At 37.7% G+C, this 23,525-nt stretch overlaps 1 protein-coding gene and 1 non-coding gene across 2 annotated transcripts in view; both read right to left on the bottom strand.

Moving 5' to 3' along the window:
* The window catches only part of LOC126236666 (serine-protein kinase ATM), a 500,205-nt gene that overhangs the window by 195,514 nt on the left and 281,166 nt on the right, over positions 1-23,525 (bottom strand). Inside the window, exons 25-27 of the mRNA XM_049946145.1 lie at positions 20,343-21,002; positions 16,343-16,483; positions 10,975-11,221 (exon numbers count right to left, since the gene is read on the bottom strand). Coding sequence (XP_049802102.1) covers positions 10,975-11,221; positions 16,343-16,483; positions 20,343-21,002 — 1,048 coding nt within the window. The remainder of the gene's footprint in view (positions 1-10,974; positions 11,222-16,342; positions 16,484-20,342; positions 21,003-23,525) is intronic.
* Trnaa-cgc (transfer RNA alanine (anticodon CGC)) lies at positions 10,846-10,918 on the bottom strand. Its single transcript has one exon. It is a non-coding gene; the product is annotated as a tRNA-Ala (tRNA).

The following is a 23,525-nucleotide window of genomic DNA, read 5'->3' as shown; positions in this document are numbered from 1 at the left end:
TTTATTTATTACTTGTCATTAGCCAACATTTGTTGAAATAGACAGTTTTGACATTACATTTGATAGTGAATCTAAAATTGGGAAACTATGTACATTCAGATTACATTACATGAGGATAAAGAGTTATTCTCTACATTATAATTCCATAACATCATAGTTACTCTCTACTATATTCCAATTCCTTGACATCATAGTTACTCTCACTCACTACTACATTCTAATTCCTTTACATCATAGATACACTTATCAGCTAACAATTTGTGCAGCTGCTTCTTGAAGGCATCACCTTGTAGGTCTTTCAGTGATTGTGGTAACTTGTTATATAATTTTAATCCTGTTTGTTGAAAGCTACTTTGGACCTTAGATAGCCTAGTAAAGTCTACATTAAGATTGTTTTTATATCTGGTATCATGTGAATGAACATCTGTTCTGTACGGTAAGGTATGTATTTGTTTTTTTATGGAAAGAAGACACGTTTTTATATACAGAGAAGGTAATGTTAAGATGTTCAGTTCCTTAAAGTGCTTTCGACATGATTCTTGGCTTTTAATACCTGTAATTGCTCTAATTGCTTTCTTCTGCCACATGAACACTGTCTGAGCACCAGTTGAGTTGCCCCATAATTTTATTCCGTACTGTAAGTGAGATTCAAAGAAGGCATAATAAGAAGATAAAAGTTGTTTTCTGCTAACTAATGTTTTTAGTTTCCTTAACAAAAAGACTACTCTAGAAAGTCTGGTACATAACAGTTCCATGTGGGTGTTCCATGTTAATTTCGGGTCCAGGTGGATTCCTAGAAGTCTTACAGAGTCAGACTCATTTAATTTTTCCTGTAGATTGTGCAAGAAGAAATACATAGTTTCCGTCTTGCTACTGTTGAGTATCAGCTTGTTACTGTGGAGCCATATGGCAGACTTTTCTAGCATTGCTTTTGTTTGTTTCTTCACTTCCTCCAATTTGTTACCTGAGGTAATCAGGGTTGTGTCGTCAGCATATATTATTGACTTGTGAAGCATGAAAGTAGGCAAGTCATTCACGTATACCAGGAAGAGAAAAGGTCCAAGCACTGAGCCTTGTGGCACCCCTCTTACAACTGGTAGGGCATTTGATTACTGGCTATTTACTATAACTACCTGAGTTCTGTTTGTCAGGTATGATCTGATTAATGCCAGTTCGTTATTTTTTACACCATAGCACTCTAGTTTATTTATTAGTATTTCATGGGATACAGTATCAAATGCTTTACTCAGATCTAGTAGTACAGCACAAGTGATGGAATTGTTCTCGAAGCCATCAAGTATGTCTGTCACAAGAGTTTCTACTGCATTTATTGTAGACAATCCTGGCCTAAAACCAAAGAGCGAGGAGGAAAAAAGATTTTGTTCAGCAAAGTAGTTGGAAAGTTGTGTTTTAATGCAGCATTCTATTATCTTGGATAATATAGGTATGAGGGATATTGGACGGTAACTTTCAGGTTTGTTTTTTCTCCTTTTTTATAGATTGGGATAACAATAGTAGCCTTCAGGACCTCAGGAAATTTTCCAGCTGTAAAAGTACTATTGATCAGAAAGGTAAGAGGGGCAACAATGTCAATTATGTGTTTCAAGATGGTGTTGGAGATGCCATAGAGATCTTCACTGTATGAGCCATGTAGGTTTGTGACGACTTTGTATACAGTTTGGCAGGTCACCTGTTTCAATTTAAAGGATAAGTTATTTAGGTCAGGAATGTTGTAGGTAAAACTTTCAGAAGTTGCATCATCTGGTGCAGAGGTAGCAGTAGCTTCCAACTTAGTACTGTTAACAAAAAATTCATTTAATTTTCCTGGCACTATTGGAATTTGTCGGTTTTTATGCTTCCCTGTTATTTTGTTTATTACCTGGCAGGCTGCTTTGCATTTATTGCTGGAGTTTTCAATGAAAGCATCATGGCTCTCTGCTTTGCCGTCTGTATTTCAGTTCTATAATTCTTCCTGGCTACTTTATACCTCTGCTTCGATTCTAGGTTACCAGTTTTAGCCATTTTATGTAGGGCAATAAGTGTGTTTCTCAGGTCATGCAGTTCAGGAGTGAACCAGTTGTGCTGCTTTTTTCTATTTGGTGCACCATCTGTTTTCATCTTTTTGATTATTTGTGGGCAACAGTTTTGAACTAAGCTTGTTAGTATGTTCATGAATAAGTTAAAAGCATTACCGTTGTTATTACAATTATATACTCTGTCCCACTCAACTTCTGATAATTTTTGCCTTAACTTTGTAATGTTGCCAGGATATAATAATCTGATCCTCTTAATGTGTTCAGGTTGCTGAGTAGGATAGTTTTCACAGTTGTCCATTAGCCATAGGCTGTCATGGTCAGATAAAACTGGATTTATCACTCCGTACTGACACTCGTCTTTTGTCAAATTGGAGATTATGTTATCTAGGCAGGCATCTAATCTGGTTGGCTTGTTATTCATACAGTACAAGTTGTTAGACCTTAATATGTTTTGAAAGTGGGTGACAGTTGGTGTTTTTAGTCGAATGTCTATATTAATGTCACCAATGTATGCTATCTTGTGGTGTCTGTATTTTACCAGCAGGTACTTATTTAAAGTCTCCATTTGGTCAATAAACTGATGAATATCAGAGCTAGGAGTGCGATAAATAGAGATTATCACTAATTTAAGTTTGGGAAGTAATAATGCAGCAATTTCAAAAAGTTGCTCTTTCCAAAAATGGTCGACTTTTTGTGCTACATATTCAATGTTAGAGTTTCTCTTTATAAAAATAGCGACTCCTCCATGACTACTTTTGGTTCTACAATATGAGCTTACTAATTCAAATCCTTCTGGGGTATACAGGGCAATTTCAGCTGGTGTGAGCCAGTGTTCATTTACACAGAAAACATGACATGGGTTTGAACTTAGGAACACACCAATTTCATCTATTTTGTTTTTGATTGATTGTACATTTAGGTGCATAATTAAAGTTCTGTTTTTGAGAAGGATAGGCAAAGAATTAGATGCTTCTATATTTACAGTTTTTGTGGCACTGGCTGGGGGATGATAGTCCAATGTTAACAAATCTCTCTTTTTCAGGAACGCTTTTCTTGCCATTGTCAGCCTATATTTTATGTCCTTTCAATTAGATTACATCCTAATACTTTTGTTTTTCTTTTGTTGATGTTCATCTTAAAATATTCTTTCAAGATGCTGTCCATGCTGTTCAACTGCTCTTCCAAGTCGTTTGTTGTCTGACAGAATTACAATATCATCAGCAAACCTCGAAGATTTTATTTCTTCTCTCTGAACTTATAGTAAATTTCTACTCAAAATTTTCCTTTGGTTTCCTTCCATGCTAGCTCAATGTACAAATTGAACAACATTGAGGTTAGGCTACAACCTCATCTGACTCCCTTCTAAATCACTGCTTCCATTTCGTGCCCCTTGACTCTTATAACTGCCATCTGGTTTCCATACAAAATGTAAATCACCTTTCGCTCGCTGTATTTTATTCTTACCACCTTTAGAATTTGAAATAGAGTATTCCAGTCAACACTGTCAAAAACTTCCTCTAAGGCTACAAACGCTATATATGTAGGCTTGCCTTTCCTTAATGTACCTTCCAGATAAATAATATGGCGAGTATTGCTTGGGTGTTCTTACATCTCTCCTGAGTCCAAATAAGTCTCCCCGAGGTTGGCTTCTATCAGGTTTTTCATCCTTTTGTAAAGAATTCATGTTCAGTATTTTGCAACCATGACTTATTAAACTGATAGTTCAGTAATATTCACACCTGTCAGTTCCTGCTTTCTTCTGAATTGTAAGTATTACATTCTTCTGACAGTATTTCACCTTTCTCATACATCTTGCACACCAGGTGGAAAAGTTTTGTCATGCCTGGCTCTCCCAAGACTATAAGCAGTTCTGACGGAACATTGTCTACTCCAGGAGCCTTGTTTCGACATAGGTCTTTCAGTGCTGTGTCAAATTCTTATCACAGTATCGTCTCTGCTGTCTCAACCTCATCTACACCCTATTCAAGATCATCTCCCTTGTATAGACCCTTTCTATATGCCTTCCACCTTTCACTTTCACTTTCCCTTCTTGGGTAAGTACTGGTTTTCCATATGAGCTCTTGATATTCATATGGTTCTCTTTTCAATAAAGGCCTCTTTAGATTAGGCATGCACAGCCAATTTTCCATCATGCAATTTGTTTGTCATAAGGATGAAACATGGAGATTGGAATACAAATGCACACATCTGTGATCAAATAGCAATAGTAATTTAAAAGATGCAAATGGCTGTATTTCATGTATATGATAGTTGCACATCTTGAATGAATCGCATGACCTAACATAGGACCCTGCACACTAGTGATGCTGTTTCTCAGTCACTCTCGCAAAGTGTTGGGCACACACATTCTGTGCACCAGCAGCATATCTGATGATGAGAGTTGGGCTACAGCTGACACTGTAAGTTGTGTTGTCAATTCAGAAAGACTAATTGTAGAAGTAGAAAAGAGGCTAGCTCTCTACAATAGGAAATTAAAAGAATACAATGATCACAATCTGAATGAGAAACAATGGGGAGAAGTGTGCCCAGCAATATTCAGAACTGGACTGAATTGACTGTATCAGAAAATAACAACAAAGGTATTTCATAGTTCACTAATTTTATTCATTCATGTAGACGCTGCCATTAACAAAACTGAACTTTTGTCATGTTGTCAAGATACTGATCCCTGTGAAGTCACAAAGTAATCTGAAAAATAATCACTTAACTGCGTACCACACATATCAGCTCTTATTTCTATAGGCTCACAACATTCATACGTAAAGTACACAAAGTGTTAATTTCACTCATGACATGTACAGAAAGTCAAAAGAAGTGGAAGAATCTGAAAGACTGTTTCCTGAGAGAACCGACATCATAGAAAAGGTCTCAATCTGGCGAGGTTGCAAAAAAAACACATCCAAGCTACCTCCCTCACTTGTCAAATGTCCCAAACAACATGTAACCTCCACAAACTGTGTTCCTGTGTCCCTCTGCTGACAATCAAAACAAGAACTCAGAAACTTCTATGTGCAACTTCACCAATTTCAAATTGTAGTAGTGATTTTCTTGATGTACCTGATCAATAATGTAAAAAGGCTCCAAAAAGTTTTGAATGAAATGATATGTGCTTACTTCAAGGTCACTGTTAAAATGCTTCTCAGGTGGTACATACTTCCTCCATGCCATGTCTTATTTTGTTATTTTCTGTCCTATTGCTTGAAGCAGTGCTTCATAACTATTCTTACTCACTCAGTAATATTGAAAGAATTTATATTTGGATGATTTTTTAAACCTTCATTTAATTTGTAAAACAGGTCTTTCATCAGTCCTTGACTTACAATTGGATGCACCCTATAAAGATTTCTGCACTGTTTTCTCGCTGTTCTCCGTAGAAAAAGTGCCACCAAATAAACTGTTTTGATGAAATCCATGGTAGTACTGATGGTAGTTACGATTTTCCTGTCATTGTGTGTGGCCAATAATGTACTTCTGCAATAGTGATTGTTCAGTTGCTGATTAAAAAATCACTTATGCGCACCTAGCCCTAATTTTCCTGTAGGCTGTAGTTATCTTTCCCCTAGTTAAATATGCTTCTAAATCCTTACCTCCGTCCTCTAAGCTATTCCAGCTTAGTAGCCATTTTGCATTTCATGTCAATTTCATTTTATACACATTTGTATTCTCTTTCTCCTGCTCCATTTGTTGCATTTTTATGCAGGGTGTTTTGGAAATAGGTACAGAATTCTTTTGGGACATTAGATTGCATATAGGCAATCATTTTAAGTATACAAACCTGGGGTCTCTGACTCATAGTTAGTGTGTTGCACAATGCCAAAGCACTTTCACATTGCTAGGAGAAGCATTGTATATTGTGATTACTGTGGTAAATACTCGTAGTAGTAACTCAAACAATCGAATCCCAAAACATTGTGTAATGTTTCAATGGCTTGATCTCCGACACCTCCCACAGCAACAACAATTCTAGCTATGAGTTCTTCCACAGTGTTTACAGGGGTTTGATACTCAAGAGCTTTCATGTGGCTCCACAGATAAAAATCCAAGTGGCGAGATATCTGGGGACTTTGCAGGCCTGTGACAGTTCCATTTCATCCAATCCAGCACCCAGGGAATTGTCTGTCCAAAAATATTCTCACTTTATAATCAAAATATCCACGGGTGTGCTGCCGGTCTATAGCGTCCTATAGTGCCCGTTTGACACTATAGACCGGCAGCACACCCGTGGATATTTTGATTATCAAATACGCCGGGAGAAACTCAAGAACCACATTCTCACTTTATATCTGTAATCGGGAGGTGTTCCATCATGGGGGAAGAACGTTTGTCTTCTGGTTTGAAGCAGAACATCTTTGAGAAGACTGGGAAGTACTTGTTCAAGAAACACACAGTAAAAACAACCAGTTAGACAGTGTGGAATAATGTAAGGTCTCACAACCTGGCTGTGAATATTTCCAACCTAAACATTAATTGATAATCGTTCCTGAAAAGGGTGGACAGCCATACCCAGGATTTTCATGAAACCATACATGGAAATTGCAACTGTTGAACATTTTTTTGTGGATGAAAGTCAATCCATCAGTCTACAGAACAAAGTCTGAGAAGTCAGGAGTTAGCTTTCTTTGCTGTAAAAGCCATATGGCGAATTCGTTCCGAGTCGGAAAGTCAGTGGGTAGAGGTTCCTGTGCCTTATACAATATGTTTGGATGACAATGACCACCATGCAGATTTCTCCAAACACAGCTAGAACTAGCATTCGCATTCAGAGCACCGGCAACAGAGCATATACTACCTGAAAGACTGTTGTCGAACATCTGTAGTACTCGTACCTCAAAACCAGGATTGCTTACATTCTGTAGTTGACCTCAAGCATGGAAATCTCCCTCTAATATGCGCCTTTCATGGAGATGATTATCCACAGTGGCAAATGTTCTCTAATTTAGTATTTGCCTGTTTGGATAATATTCTGTGTACAAATGCCGTGCTCCTGCAGCATCAAAGGCCAAGTGCATGTCTGCAAGTTCATTCCACACAAAATGTTCCATGTCCCACGCATGATAAAAGGAGTAAACACTCTTTTACATTGCAAGTGCATATCACTGCTCCATAACACATTGCCTTACCTTTGGTACAACACTTGATTATGAACTCCATTGAGGTGGAAACGAAGTACACAAATGACTGCTCACTTCAGATACACAGCACTGAATGAAGATGAAAGGAACTAGTACAGAGTTTCCTTATTAGGGTGTGGGTATCAATGAAAACAATTGATAGTAGACATCAAAACTTATGGACACATACCACTGGTCATTGAACCACCAGGCAGACTGATGACTTCTTTGAGGTCGCCTACCATTGTCAATATGCATCAATGACCCACGTTCATACACTTAAAATGTCTGTCTATATCCAAACTGTCATTCCACAAGAATTCAGTACCTATTTCCAAAACACCCAGTATTTTCTTCTTTTATCAGTTAAATTCAATATCTCCTGTGATATCTAAGGATATTTACTAGGCCTTGTCTTTTTACCTATTTGATCCTCTGCTGCCTTCACTATTTCATCTCTCAAAGTTACCGTCCACCTCCGTAGCATAGCGGTAGCATTACCGCCTACCACACAGGGGGCCCGGGTTCGATTCCTGGCAGGGGACTGGGTGTTGTGTGTTCTTCATCATCATCATTGACTTGCAAGTCGCTGATGTGGCGTCACCTGAAAAGGACTTGCAATACGGCGGCCGAACTCCCCCAAACGGGGCCTCCCGGCCAACAAGGCCATACGTTCATTTCCATTTCTCAAAGTTACCCATTCGTCATCTTCTGTATTCAATTCCCCTGTTCTTGTCGAGCATTGCTCTCCTGAAACTTTCAACAATCTCTCATTCTCTCAACTTATCCAGGTCCCATCTTCTTAATTTCCTACCTTTTTGCAATTTCTTCAGTTTTAATCTATAGTTTATAACCAATAAATTGTGGTCAGAGGCCACATCTACCAATGAAAATGTCTTACAATTTAAAATCTGGTTCCAAAAATCTGTCTTGTCATTATATAATCAATCTAAAACCTTCCAGTGTCTCCAGGTCTCTCCCAAGCATACAACCTGCTTCCATGATTCTTAAACCAAGTGTCAGCGATGGTTCAATTATGCTCTGTGAAAAATTCTACCAGGCAGTTTCTGCTTTTATTCTTTTCCCCCAGTTATTATTACCCTATTTTTCCCTTCTTTTCCTTTTCCTACATTGAATTTCATTACCCCATCACAATTAAATTTTTGTTTCCTGTAACCATCTAAATAAATCATTTTATCTCATCATAGATCTCTTCAATCTCTTCATCACCTGTGGTGCTAATTGGTGTGTAAACTTGACCATTATGGTGGGCATTGGCTGAGAGTGTATCTTGGTCAGAACAATGTGTTCACTATGCTGTCAAAGTAGCTTACCCATATTCATATTTCCTTATTCATTATTAAGTGTAGTCCTGCATTACTCCGATTAAATTTTGGATTTATAACCCTGTATTCAGCTGACTAGAAGCCCTGTTAGTCCTGCCACCAAACTTCACCAATGCCCACTATCTTTAACTCCAACCCATCCATTTCCCTTTCTAAATTTGCTAACCTAGTTGCCCAATTAAGATAGATAACATTTCTTACTGCTATCCACATAGCACCAATTTTGTTTCTCCTGATGATGACATCCTCCCAAGTAGTACCTGAGCAGAGATATGAATGTGGGACTATTTTACCCCCGGAATATTTTACCAAAGGGAAAGTCACCATCATTTAACCATACAGTAAAGCTGCATGCCCTCGGGGAAAAATTACGGCTGTAGTTTCCCCTTGCTTTCAGCTGTTTGCAATACCAGCAGAGCAAGACCATTTTGGTTAATGTTACACAACCAAATGAGTCAATCATCGAATCTGTTGCCCATACAACTACTGAAAACGCTACTGCCTTCAGAAACCACACATTTGTCTGGTATCTTAACACAAAACTTCTACTTTATGGTTGCATTTACAGTAGGGCTATCTTTATCACAGAGGCACCAAGCCACCCCATCAATGGCAAGGTCCATGGTTCATGGGATAGTGACTGAGAAAACTAGAGAAATCCTTCCAGAGAACTCACATGAAATCCTTGGGGAAAGTTTACAACTGGTCAAATGCAATAAAGTGACACTGAACATAGAGAAAACAAATGTTGTTGATTTCAGTTTGATAAGGGGAAACAAAATGTTAAATTAAATGTATATGTTGTCTCTGTAAACTGTAACAAGCACAAAATTTATAGAAATGAATATTGATTCTCATATGAAGTGGTGTGAGCACACAAAGATACTTGCAAAATAGGATGTCATCAGCATATGACGCCCTCAAAATCCTGCCACCAGTGTGTAACAGCCAATGCCTTTTTCCTTATGTACTGTTCACATCTATATTCAATTCTCACCTATGGAATTCTTTTCTGGGGAACAAATGCACAAAATATGAAACTACAGGAACAGGCCATAAGAAAAATAACCAAAAACAGTAGTCGAGCACATTGTCAAGATCTGATCAAAACAATGTGAGCTTTAACTGTGCCATATGAGTACATTTACCAGTCAGTTCTGCACATCAAAAATAACATTGATAATTACTGTACAAAGAGCTCCATCCACACTGTAGAGTCTGCTGTGTGGGTTGCTGTCCCACCCAAGATTTGTGTTAACCAGTGATGTTATGTGAATCCAATGGTGTAGTGTCATGTGTGCTGCAACAAGTGAACGGCAGCTGTAAAGCAGTTTCCACCCCAGCCGCCAGGGGCACCATGTTTTGCATATCTTCTTATGGTTTCTATGTGTTGTTTATTCCTTGGCATGTGAATTTTGATACAATTTTGTATATTCAATGTGTAGTTTTTCTGTACTTTCTGTCACTCCTGTTTACAGTAGCAATGAGTAACCAACTTTTCACAAAATACTCATGCTCATAAATGTTAATGCTAATGGTAATGTGCTCCTGATCTACTCATCTCCTGTAACCATCTGTTTTACAAGCACGTAAACAAACCCAGTTATTCATAAACAAAGATTTTTAATCCAGATCAATTTCTAGTCTCAGACTTCATTTCAAAGGCCAGTGAGCCCTATTTATGCTAATCCCAACATCATAATGAAACAAGGGCTACACAGAATCACAGTCTAACATAACATTCACAACACTCAATCTTGTTTTTGTTACCCACCGTGATAGCAGTGTCCCAAGCGGCCAGCAAGCAACACTTCTGAATACGATATCAGGTGAGTGTGAATACTAACGTTTATATTGATTTATAACATGTTTTGGCAATAGGGTGTCTATGCACTACCATAAAAATTTACAATAACTACAAAATGACACCACATTTGTCATTCTTTAGTTTCATAAGGACCGTGGACGGTATGTAATGGTACATTACAAAACAGTTTTTAGTGAGTCTCTTGTAATGTACAGATATTTACTGAATTGTCATTTTCCTTGAACAACAAAAAATTGCTAGTGAACACAGGAAGACACAACCTTTTACGAAAATATGTTGTTTACCTACCCCCAAAAAGTGGATTTTTGTTCGCTACACTTTCAGCCAAAAGAGGGAGGAGGAGATTAGTGTTTAACGTCCCGTCGACAACGAGGTCATTAGAGATGGAGCGCAAGCTCGGTGAGGGAAGGATGGGGAAGGAAATCGGCCGTGCCCTTTCAAAGGAACCATCCCGGCATTTGCCTGAAGCGATTTAGGGAAATCACGGAAAACCTAAATCAGGATGGCCGGAGACGGGATTGAACCGTCGTCCTCCCGAATGCGAGTCCAGTGTGCTAACCACTGCACCACCTCGCTCGGTCACTTTCAGCTAAGTCAGTGAATTTGGAACACAGGAATCCTATATCACTTACCCAAGAATTTGCGTGCTTCCTTTGATGCTAATATTGTATACAAGGCTGAGCTGGTTTCCTTGACGACATTGATATTTTCATCTACCAAAGCAACAGAAAGTTTCTTTAATACACTGCCAATAAGCAACACAACAATGTCCTCAGTCAGTACAATATTTTCATCAGTTTCCTTTTCTGGTTGCAGAACAAGTGTTGCCAAATCTGAAGGGCCAATTTCACCCAGGCAGCGTGACGCCCCAAGCTGCACCTAGGGAAGCAAACATTTATCTTTCTTATTGAACAAATGTGATCATAGTGAGAAAGAAAATGTCCAAACCATTTATGAAGAATGAGAAATTAGTTAAAACGACAGTCACATGCAGGTAATTCAAAATAATATTTCAGACCATATAATAAAAGACAGAAAGTGCTATACAGATCAAGTGTGAATTTTAAAACCACTAATATTCACTACAACATTAACGATCTCATATTTTATTGTGGCATACATGTGAAAATTAGAATGAAAGTATAGTTATTTCCAGACTATTAAGACCACATCTTTTCCAAATGTTCTCCTTCAATTATGTAGGACTATTTTGCAGATCGACACAGCTGTAGTGATGGGACAATTGACTGTTTTTAAGAACTGATTGGCCAGTCGATCGTTTTTTCATTCAGTCGGTTCTTTTAGTCAAGTGAAAAATCCAAATAAAATTAGTCTCTGTGGCCTTGTCAGCTACATGAATGTTTTCACTCACTCAAAGGATATGAGTGGTTTCACTCAAAGTGAGACAACTGACTGAAACAAGCCTCCATCAGTTGTTGACATGATGTGAATACTTTTACTCACTCACTGGGTTTGAGTGGTTTCACTCAGTTTGAGACAACCGACTGAAACAAGTCTCCATCAGTTGTGGCCATGGTATGAATGTTTTGACTCAAACACTGGGTTTGAGTGCTTTCACTCAATGCGAGACAACTGACTGAAACAAGTCTCCTTCGGTTGTGAGTGTGATTTAAATGTTTTCACTCAATCACCATGTCTGAGTGGTTTTGTTCAGTGCGAGACAACTGACTGAAACACGTCTCTGTCGGCTGCAGCCATTACCTGAAAGTTTTCACTCTCTCAATGGGTTTGAGTGATTTTACTTACATACATTGTCAGCCTATTTGGTTTTGACAATTTTTTTAGCAACAAATAAAGTGTCTTATTCCAAGGAGATGCAAATATAAAGTATATTTTTAAAAACAAAGCATTTTCAGAATATATTTACTTACTTAGTTAAATACGAATTTTTGTACTTGTGGTACTAAATATAAATTTTTGGTTGGTTTTAAAAGTTTAATATCTAATGCTGCACTGTAAATTTATGAATATATAAATGAACAATCACTTTTTAAAATGTTTTTATTTGGTCGGTTTCTTGTCTATTTGTTCGATAAAAATTTTGCAATTGATTTTAAACTAACTTTGCAGTAAGCTGGGGACTTGCACTTTCAGTTCAGCTCAGAACTGGATGACATGCAATATGAACTGGCTTTTGAGACTGGTGTGTGGGGGAGGACACTTCGTTTTTCGATCGATCAGTCGGTCGGTCTTTCTGTCCGTTTGTCTGGTACAAATTTTGCAGCTGATTTTAAACAAACTTCTTGATAAGTTAAAACTTTCAACTTAGCTCAGAACTGGATGAAAATGCAATATTAACACGCTTTCTCTTCTGGTATGTGGCACAGAATACTTGGTATACTACTGCTATTTCCCTGTTTTCCTGTTCCAGTTGCGAATGTTTTGCAGTTAAGAATGATTGCTGAAGTTTCCAGGTGAGCTCAAATCTCTCATATTTTTACATTCATGGTCTTTTCACGAGACATACATAGGAGGGAACACTGTATTGGTTGACCCAGTTGAAGAGAAACTGAAATAAATCTGAAATTCACAACATGTCTCCACTGTAATCTCATCAAAATCTCTGAAATCAACTGAAAAATTTCACACAATTGAGACTAAAAATTAGAAAGTAATTATTCAAATAAAAGAAACTTTCTAATTCAACATATTTTTCACTTAAAATGAAAGAACGAACAATTCATACAATATGCAAAGCTACTATGGTGTCGAATGTTTTCATTCGATTACTCCAACAAACCAGTTTCACTCAAAAGAATGAATGAATAATTGAATCAATATGTAAAATTACAACTGAATGAGTCGCTGTTTTCCAACAACCGAATGAATGGATCATTTTCACTCAGTTGTTACCATCACTACACATCTGATTACTGGTACTCATACTGATACTACATGAGAAGAAGAAGAAGAAGAAGAAGAAGAAGAAGAAGAAGAAGAAGAAATCACATAAGACTCAGAGCTGGGCTTGACCCTCCATTGCTTGTGCAGATGACTCTCATCATCCACATGATTTTCTCACTATTTTATTTGACTGGACTGGACTGGATTTCAGCACCTTTCTTCAGCCAGTGTTAGCTTTCAGTTACATGCGTTGCACTGTTTATGAAGCACTGTTAAAGCATGGAGGAAGCTGGTCAGCTGCACAAACTCCATTGCGACAATCTGACAAAGTAAATGCTTTCATAGATTGAATACAACGTTCACCTGTGTAATTTTAGGCATATTGAGTCTAATTACAATTAATGTGATTTTTCCTTATAATATTTATCTATGAAAATTAAATATTCTTTTTACTGTGGAATGGTATTACGAGTTAAGTGATGAAGATGCTTACAGTGATACTGCTGACTAAGAGAATGAGGACTGTGTGTATGAAAGTGGTCATTATTTAGGAACAGATCAAGAAGATGAATTTGAATCACAGGAACGACAAATTCAAGAGGATGTATTCCTTCTAGGAAAAAATGGAATAACTAAATCGCAGAAAAGTAAATATCCTACAAATGTTAGAACAAGCTCTTGTAATACGCATTCATCAGCACCCAAAAATGAAACTCATATAACAAAGACAGTAACAGATATCTGAAGTTATTCTTTGATGAAAATATAATATGCATTATTACAATAGGTACTACTATTTGCATCAATGAAGCTCATGCAACTTTTCTAGGGAAAGGGATGCTAAAGAAACAGATGTTATAGAGATCAGAGTTTTCATTGGTTTACAATATATGTGTGAATCTCTGAGACATTCTAGAAAGAATGTATCGAAATTGTGGGATAACTCAAAGGGCAACAGATTTGAATCATGATACTTATGCGTGTGTGAAAACTGATTCAGTTTGCTCTCGAGATGTCTGAGGTTTGATAGTAGCCATGATAGGGATGTTTGCACAGAGACTGACAAGTTGGCTGTTATCAGAGACATACTACAGGTATTTACAAACTATTTCTAAAAACATGTTCACTTCTTGTGTACCTTACCACATGTGTGTACTAAGTATTCTATACTTAGATTTAAACAAAATACTCCTAAAATCATTCATTATGGAATAAAAATCACAGTTGCTAGTAATTTTCTTAATCCACCACGATCAATTAAGAAGCTTAATGCTTCATCTTCAGGTGCCACCATATATTCATGAAAACATAAATGTGGTACATGAAGAAAAAGCTTTAAGCTTCGAAACCAGTCATTGATTAAATTAAGAAGATTGCTACCAAGTGAAGCAGACTTTTAGTCTATAAATATGTTTCCAATTGTGGATGTTCAACAGAGCAAATATTTTGCAAAACCATCCATACCCACAATTCAGTGTGTCCAAATACACCGTTTACGTTGTGGATGATATCTGTCATCCACACAAGTGACTGTGTCAGGAACGATCATGTGAGTAGCAGAGGGTTAAGGTGGGTGTGAAAGTGTCCAAAGTGTTAGGGAATCTTTCAACCACCCAAGTTTGGCCACCACTTGGGAAGGCAAATAGTTGTGAGAGAAACCAGATCCCACATATGTGGGTTTACTTTCGGATTACTCTTATAGAGTCTTTTGAAAAGCTTGTAAGTCTTTACTTTGGGAAAAAACCTGAAGTTACTGACCTAGCTACTTCAAAAGTCATTTTTCTCTCCACATTCTTGTTAGACAACTACTACATAAGAAGATCCAGATTCTTGAACGCCACATCCCACTTGGGCCAAATTGGCAAAAATGGTTTGTGTCAGTCAAAAGGCAGACTACTGATATGGTCTGTTCAGATAAACACCATCACCTATTGACAGAACACTAGCACAGTGCATTATTTTGTTCAGTTAAAGGATGTAACATCCCATAACCATAATCTAAGCATCACACATTTTCGTGGTTCAAGTGTAGAATGGTTTCAAGAATGTTTCACCTGCCTTTTCATGGAGCATCACTATGGCAGAATGAAACAAGTCACTCGTACTCCAAGTACTGTGCAATGATCAATGTCAGTCATTTTGAGCTCTAAGTTGAAGAGCAAATCAGATACATACTCTTGCAACACAAAAGTTGACATTAATTTTTGCATTATGTTTCCTGAACAACTGACTGGTATCTCTGGAAGACAATTAGCTTAGCTAAGATAGTTTCACACACATAAAATGATGAAAATATGATTTGTTTGTTCAATGAAATGAATGCTATTTTGCGAGTCAGAACCCAAATTACGTTCCATAATGCCCAAAGTCTTTACTGAAAGTTTATAGTGAGAGGGTACAGAACTTGGCTGAATTAAATTTGGGAATTTTCTCTTTAACATAATAGGTTGAAAAATTTCCATGCCCTTCTCTTCTATAAATGAGAAGATGTATGTACAACTATTTATTACAACTTTAATAATAATTAAACAGGACAAAAGGGGTCAGAAAGCTGTTATTTATTTGTAGATGATATCCTATACTGTACTGTATTTTTGTTATCTGTTTGTGGCATTCCTTGGGCAGTGTGTGGTGGATGGATCTTGACAGCAGAAATTCCTACGTCCTATCAGGAGCAACATAGGGCAAATGACACCATAAGGGGTGCCAAGGAGGACCTCAAGAGTATTCTACTCCCACATAAACCCATGGATGAGCAAGATGAAAATCTAAACAATTAAAAAATCTTTTATTTAGCATGAGGTTAGCTACTGCCAAAACCAGATGTTCATACTCACATGTATGTAATGAAAGTTAAATGACATTCGGGAACAGAAAACTTATTTTATTTAGTAGAAGTCAGATAAGAAACAACTGTACTATTATCATTAAAGGGGAATATCAGTACTGAAAATGTTGAAAAGTGTTCTGACTTTGATTGATATTACATGGTTGTTTGTTTTGAAAATCTGGAGAGAGAGAGAGAGAGGGGGGGGGGGGGGGGGGGGAGCACTGAAAAGCAAACGATCATCACTTGATTTCAACTCCAATGCTCAGATCTGCTTTCCAATAGACAAGATATGTTTCTCATATTACCTCTTTGTCTTCTGCAGATGTAAGTCCAACAAGCACACACAGCAACCGATGTAAAATGCTTTCCTCACAATCTTCTGAAAAGCCTCTTAAATTTTTAAGTGACAAGTATAGATCCCTCAGTTCTGTCTTTCTTGTCGAAAGCTGCATAAAAAAAGAGAAAGGTAACTTCAGTTATTTTAACAGAAGAATTAAATGTCACAGTAAATTTCTGATCCATGTGATACCATTTTTAATGATTCTATTAGTGTATATGATATTCTAAAAATTGGAACTGCCAACAAGCAACATCTAATTTTGAATCCTATTAGTCCTAACTGTAAAGAATAAAGCTTATATATAATAATCAATGACATTAGATCTAGTGATATGAAATAAATTATGATATAACTGTATGTCTTTTCTGGTGTGATTGAGGAAAGATCAATATCCAGCTCTCCGGGTGAGTTAGGCCACACAATATTTTGACAACCATTCTAGTCATAATCTTAAGGTGGTGCAGTTCACAATCACTGCTCTGCTTTTGAAGAACAGAGAGGATGGGTAGGTCTATCACCGAAATATTATGCAGCGAGTGGGAAGGGTGTGGGTGGGGGGGAATTGGGACGGAAGAGGAAAAATAAAAAAAAAATAAAATTAAAAAAAATGCTATCGTTTCTTTTGGAAACAATTCTACAAGGATATAAGGTACTTTTGTGGCTAACAGCACTCAATTAGTAACATTCAGAGATGAAATGATGTCTATCAATTACATTATATTTATTCCTGACATCGCAGATTACATTTATATACACTTTGAAAGGAAATGGTTTATATTAAACCCAATAAATGTAGCAAATTACAGAAAAAAACTCTGCAACCATAAACTGTTAAAAGACATTCAAAAGAAAGTACTGTCACATAATATCAAACTTCTCTTCTGAAACTTTATGCTACAGGTCCATCAATACTTCACTACAATATGAAAACAGAAACCCAGAGTCTAAATTTTAATGCACAAGACAAACTGCCTTCAGCACAACATGAGATGTCTCAAACACCTTGTTAGAATGGAAAGTTGCTTTTCCAGTAAATTGTGAAGGGATTTGTGGCCCTTCAGAATATTTTGCACGGCCCACTTGTCATTATAGGTACACACAACAGTCTCTTTGCCGTATCAGCATTAAAAGAATTCATTACCATCCCATGGTTGATTCAAGAACCTAGAGCTGTGAACACAGCCTTAATGGGCTGGTCTGTGACCATATGAGATGAGAGCATAATTTGAAGGTCGACTCAGAGCATTTCAGTGTTTCCTTTACCTTTGCCTACAGTATTCATCCCTTCATGTTTCTCAACGTTTATTAGTTTAATCACTAAAAATTCATTCTCCTAAAACAATGAAATAATTTTCATTTTTAACTCTGAATACAGGCTTACTTTTATCCACAGACTAAGATTTCCCAACATTTTTGCGCAACAAATACACTGACAGACAAAAAGACTGAAACACCTAGAAGACATGGTAAGATATCAATATAAACTGGTGCACCTCTGGCAGGTGTGTAAGTGATCAGATTTTGAATACTCTGTGACATTCAGAACGACCATCAGAATGCAATATTGTTGCTCATGTTTACTTTTGCTGCTAGGCCAGGTAGGGTATATAAGGGACATGAACAGCATCAGATGTTGAATGATCACTGTGTAGGATGTGGAGAAGCTGTATACTTGTATGAGACAGTGTTACCAGCACCTGAATTAGTTTGAAAGAGAATTTATTGTGGATCCCGATTTGGCCAGTTTGTCAAATTGTTCTTCATAATGACATTTGGGGCATTTGGATGTGGCAGTGACCCAAAGTTAGACTGTAGGGTTACATGAAGTCAAGCACACTTGTCACCAACATTCCAGTCAACCCCATCTGACCACAACAAGGGAGGATTGCCATATCGTGCACCAAACACATTGTGACCCTTGATGTTGGTGCCTATTATATAAGAACAAGTAACAAGCTCCCTGCAACTGTCTGTAGAATCCTGCACCATTGGTTGGAGACTTAGAACAGCCAGATTAGTGAATTACCATCCCGTGTGTAGGTATCATAAACATCAAAATACAAACAGCTGCATATAGAGTGATGTTGCGACTGGAAGCATGGTCTGCATATGAATGATGTCACACTGTATTCAGGAATGATTCATGTCTCTGCACCCCCATGTGATTTATCATTGCTGACCTCGGGATAGGTACCATCTTCCAACATTTTCAAGTGACTTCACAGCTGGTAGTGACTGATGGAACTCTGATGGCCCAACAGAATGCCATGGACATCTTGCATCCTCGTGTGTTACTTCTCATGCAACAGTTTTGTGGCACCAATTTTCAATAAGACAATGCATATGTGTCTTTGAACCATCTGCGTGATGTTGAGGTACTCCCATGACCAGCTAGATCCCCATATCTGTCCCTGATAGAACATGTGTGGAACCAGCTTGACTGACAACTCCTTCTTGTGCCAATACTGAAGATATCAAGGACCAGTTACAGCAATTGTGGACCTCTTGCCTCAGAAGAGCACACAATGACTTTACGACACCCTTCCAAACCAATGCATGCATTCAGACCACAGGGAATTCGAAGTCATATTGATAAATGGACTCATACTGCCATAAATGGACTTATACTGCCAAGTTCTTTCGAAATTTGACTCTTTTTTTATAAACACTTAAATAACACAATATACCATTTCAACCAGTGAAGTTTAATTTCATTTCCTCCTCTCCTTCTATGTGCTAACTTCTTTTTTTTTTTTTTGGGGGGGGGTCATGCTGTGTAGTACCTTAATGATGGGATTTAAAGAGGACTTTAATGTTGTGGATCCGTTAAACTGCGCTGCCTATTAGACAACAGGACACATGCTGAATCGAGGTGATTGAAATGCTAATCATTTCTGCAGAATGTACAAATGTATGTGTTCTGTCTCTAGTCGTTCAAGGTGTTCAGTTTCTTTTTTTTCTGAATATGAGTGTATTTTTACTATTGTGGAAGGTGTTGTGTTGATAGCATTATCCGTTGCAGAGGAATGGGTCTCAGTTTGGTTGAAAGGTACTAGATGTCATAATCTGCAAAACTTAAGTGCCCTATCTCGTGTTTTTCACATTTATACTTGTGTATTATGAAGGTATCTCGTTTAACTGATGCGCCATATGAAAGTTCTCACAAAAACACACTATTTTTTGTACTTCATGTTGTGCAAAAGTGAGGGAAAATATTTCATCAACATCTAAAATTGTTACTAAAATGTGTTTGATTTTACATGCCATCTAGAGTCATAGTTTTTCATGCAGATAATCAACTGTTGGCGTATTTAAAGATTATATGCAATTCTCAGAGTCCAGTTTCAGCATTCATTAACTATCAGTTATTAATTTCAGGAATCTGCTGTCCTCAGCTTTACATTATTATATGGGAATGGCAAAAAATGCCAAATTTTGCACCATTTTGTACAAACTGCCAATTTTACATTACGTTGCTAAAAATCACAAGTTTTGCATTATTTATTGCTTTATTATTTACATGAAATTTTCCTGTCTCTAACATCATTGATGTTAGTATTCATTTTTGTCAGCAAGACTTTAGGTTTCAAAGATTTGATAAAGGAATTGAAAAAGTGATTTCTGTAATTTAAAACATCTGACAGTGTCACCTCTGCTTAAACTGTTATTGTTCTGGAATCTTTTAGCTACATCATTACAGAAATTACACAAGCAGAACATATATAAACAAATGCCTTAGCTACAATAAAACTGACACATAACTATTCATATTCAGATTAATTGTATTACTTGAGCTGGTTTTTGTATGATTGCTTTATATCGTAAAGGAGAAATGAGAAAAAATATTGACTGTATTTGTGAACTTAAGCTCTCATTATACTGAGTGCAAGGGACATAAAACAATACAGAATATCAATAATTATAGAATTACACAAACATAATGTGTGAAAGGTCTGCTTTATTACCTGCAAATAAAGATGTTTCAATCTCTCCACATGGCAGCTAGAGTACATTTCAGCTTCCAAGAAATATTTTATTTCTTCCTCCAATGTATATTGTTTTCCTCCATAGACTGTCTGCTGATATACTTTCTGAATCTCGTTAAATTTAGGTTGAGCTGGAAAGGGACCTAAAAGTCTGATTCCTGATGAGAGACACTCAGCATTTTTCACTATTATAAATTCAAGTAATCTGCAAGCTTCTGTAGCTACATATCCACCAGATTTGACAACTGGTACCAGAACACCAGTGCACATTCCAAGAAACTTTTCTACAATCAGTGCTTTAACTGGAAGACATTTATCAAGAAAGTGCAAAAGACAATTACATGCCGCAATTGACAAAACTCCTTGGTTTTGTTGGTATGCTTGTCTCACGATGTTAATAAGTTGGTGGATAACTTCTCGTATAACGAAAGTTGACAATGCATTCAGAGAACTTTCTGTTATATTACATCCCAGCAAGTCAGCAAATGCAGCATATCGATGAAGTGATATTATCATCTCTTCACAAGTCAGCTGTTGATGAATATCGACTGCCAGCTGAAGTAATACCTTCTGTATTACTCTAGGTTTGTTTTTTGACAAGAACAGTATCAATTTCACTTCTGGTGCCTGTGAGTTCTTCTGTAAAATAACAGGAAAGAGACATAGAACAAGAAAGTATAAATTCAAAATACAGTTTTACATAACACAATCATATAACAGGAACAAGGAGAAATGTAAGACTTACAACATAACAATTACTCATTTTGAAAAATGAATTATAGATCTACAGAGTGCTTATAATTAAACTTTCAGTGCTTGAACCCCTCCTTTATCCCTATAGTTTTGTAAAGCTCCCAAGAGGTGGCAGCACTGTGTGTAACCTTCAAAATATCACCTGTAATGGAGGTGCATTTCAAGGAGAGAGATGCCATCCAGTTTCTTTTGGTGGAAAACCAGAGCATCGCAGATATTCATAAGCACTTGCAGAATGTCTGCAGAGACATGGCAGTGAACAAAAGCATGGTGAGTCATAGGGCAAGACATCTCTCATCATAACAAGGTTGCGCAAACATGTCCGATTTCCCCCATTCGGCCGGCTGCACTCAGCTGTCACTTCTGCAATGTTGGAACAAGTATACACTCTCATTTGAGATGATGCACAGATCACAATCAAACTCCTCACTGCTGTGTTGGCAGTGCTAACAAACTTGTTGACCAGCTGTGGTTCTCAAAGGTGTGTGCCTGCTGGGTTTCTTGTCAGTAAACAGAAGAACATAAAGAGCAACAAAGGACCATCTGTGCAGAGTTTATTGTGTGTTGTGAGGGAGACCATGACAATTTTTTGTCAAACATCATCACATGGGTTCATCACTTCGAATTGAAAACAAAATGGCAGTCCATGGATGGTGCCACACCACTTCTCCTCTGAAGAAAAAGTTTAAAGTGCACCCTCAGCTGGTAATGTCACTGTGACGGTCTTCTGAGACTTCGAAGAGATTATTCTGCTTGATGTCCTCCGTCATGGTGCAACAATCAACTCTGAAGTTACCCACAGGAAACTGGAGAATTTGACTTCAGCATGTTCAACACAAAAATGTAAACAAACTTCTCCTTTCAATGATAAGACCACACACAAGTCTCCATACCTGAGAGCAGCTCACAGAACTTCATTCGACTGTTCTTCCTCATCCACCCTACAGCCTGGATCTTTCACCTTCTGACTCCCATCTGTTTGGCCCAATGAAGGATGCACTCTGCAGGAAGCAGTACATGAATGATTGGGAGGCTGCTGATGCAGCAAGACATTGGCTCCAACTTTGACCAGTAGAGTCCTCCAAGTAAGATGGTGTAAGGTCATGGCATTGAACGGAGACTATGTGGAACAATAGAGGTTTGTAGCCTAAAGAGTGGGAAATAACACCGAGTATTGTGATCCCGAATAAAACCAGCCTGCTCTTTGAGAGTAACAATGTATTAAAGGGATACAGAGTGTCCTTTTTCTGCAATGGGGACGAAAAACACGATTCCAAATTCTGAATTCACTTGTGACATGGGAATTCTACATCTACATCTACGTACATACTCTGCAAGCCACCTGACGGTGTGTGGCGGATGGTACCTTGAGTACCTCTATCAGTTCTCCCTTCTATTCTAGTCTCTTACTGTTCGTGGAAAGAAAGATTGTCGGTATGCCTCTGTGTGGGCTCTAATCTCTCTGATTTTATCCTCATGGTCTCTTTGTGAGATATACATAGGAGGGAGCAATATACTGCTTGACTCCTCAGTGAAGGTATGTTCTCGAAACTTCAACAAATGTCCGTTCCGAGCTACTGAGCATATCTATTGCAGAGTCTTCCACTGGAGTTTAGCTATCATCTCAGTAACGCTTTCGCGATTACTAAATGATTCTGTAACGAAGTGCGCTGTTCTCTGTTGGATCTTCTTTATCTCTTCTATCAACCCTATCTGGTACGGATTCCACACCCGTGAGCAGTATTCAAGCAGTGGGCAAACAAGTGTACTGTAACCTACTTCCTTTGTTTCCAGACTGCATTTCCTTAGGATTCTTTGTATGAATCTCAGTCTGGCATCTGCTTTACCAAATTGTTTCTGAGAGAGGGCAACGGCCAGCTGCATCACAAATTGTTGAAAAAATTACTGTTGTCAAGAATGTTGGACACAATGTGCGATCTTCAGGCAGTGCACAAGCTTTGTCACGGGAGCTGTACATTTCATGGACCACAGTTTGAAAAGTGCTGCAAACAATTATGAATGCAGATGGTCATCACATTCAGTAATATTTATAACCTGGAATGTAAACAAGGAATGCAGTTAACACATGTTACCCAGTCTCGTGAAAATTAAAAAAAGTTTCTTTCAATGATTTGTTTGTTATTTCCATTCCACGTGTCCTTACAAATGCTTCCACAACATTTGATTGTCCAAAAATCTCCTGTTTCCCAAGGGGGGACATCTCAAATACTGAGAGTTTTATTGTAACCACCCAGTTGATCTCTAATTGTAAGTCAAGTTACTGTGTGAGGTGAGTGTAATTTGCACAGTATCCCCCTCCGTCAACCTTTTTAACTGTTCTAGACATCTACATCTACGTGTACATCCAAACCAATGTGAAATGTGTTGCTGACAGTACATCACACTGTA

The sequence above is a fragment of the Schistocerca nitens genome, chromosome 2 (assembly GCF_023898315.1).
Source record: "Schistocerca nitens isolate TAMUIC-IGC-003100 chromosome 2, iqSchNite1.1, whole genome shotgun sequence".
Classification (NCBI taxonomy): domain Eukaryota; kingdom Metazoa; phylum Arthropoda; class Insecta; order Orthoptera; family Acrididae; genus Schistocerca; species Schistocerca nitens.
Note: the sequence above shows the minus strand (reverse complement) of the source record. Positions and strands in the feature narration are given on the sequence as shown.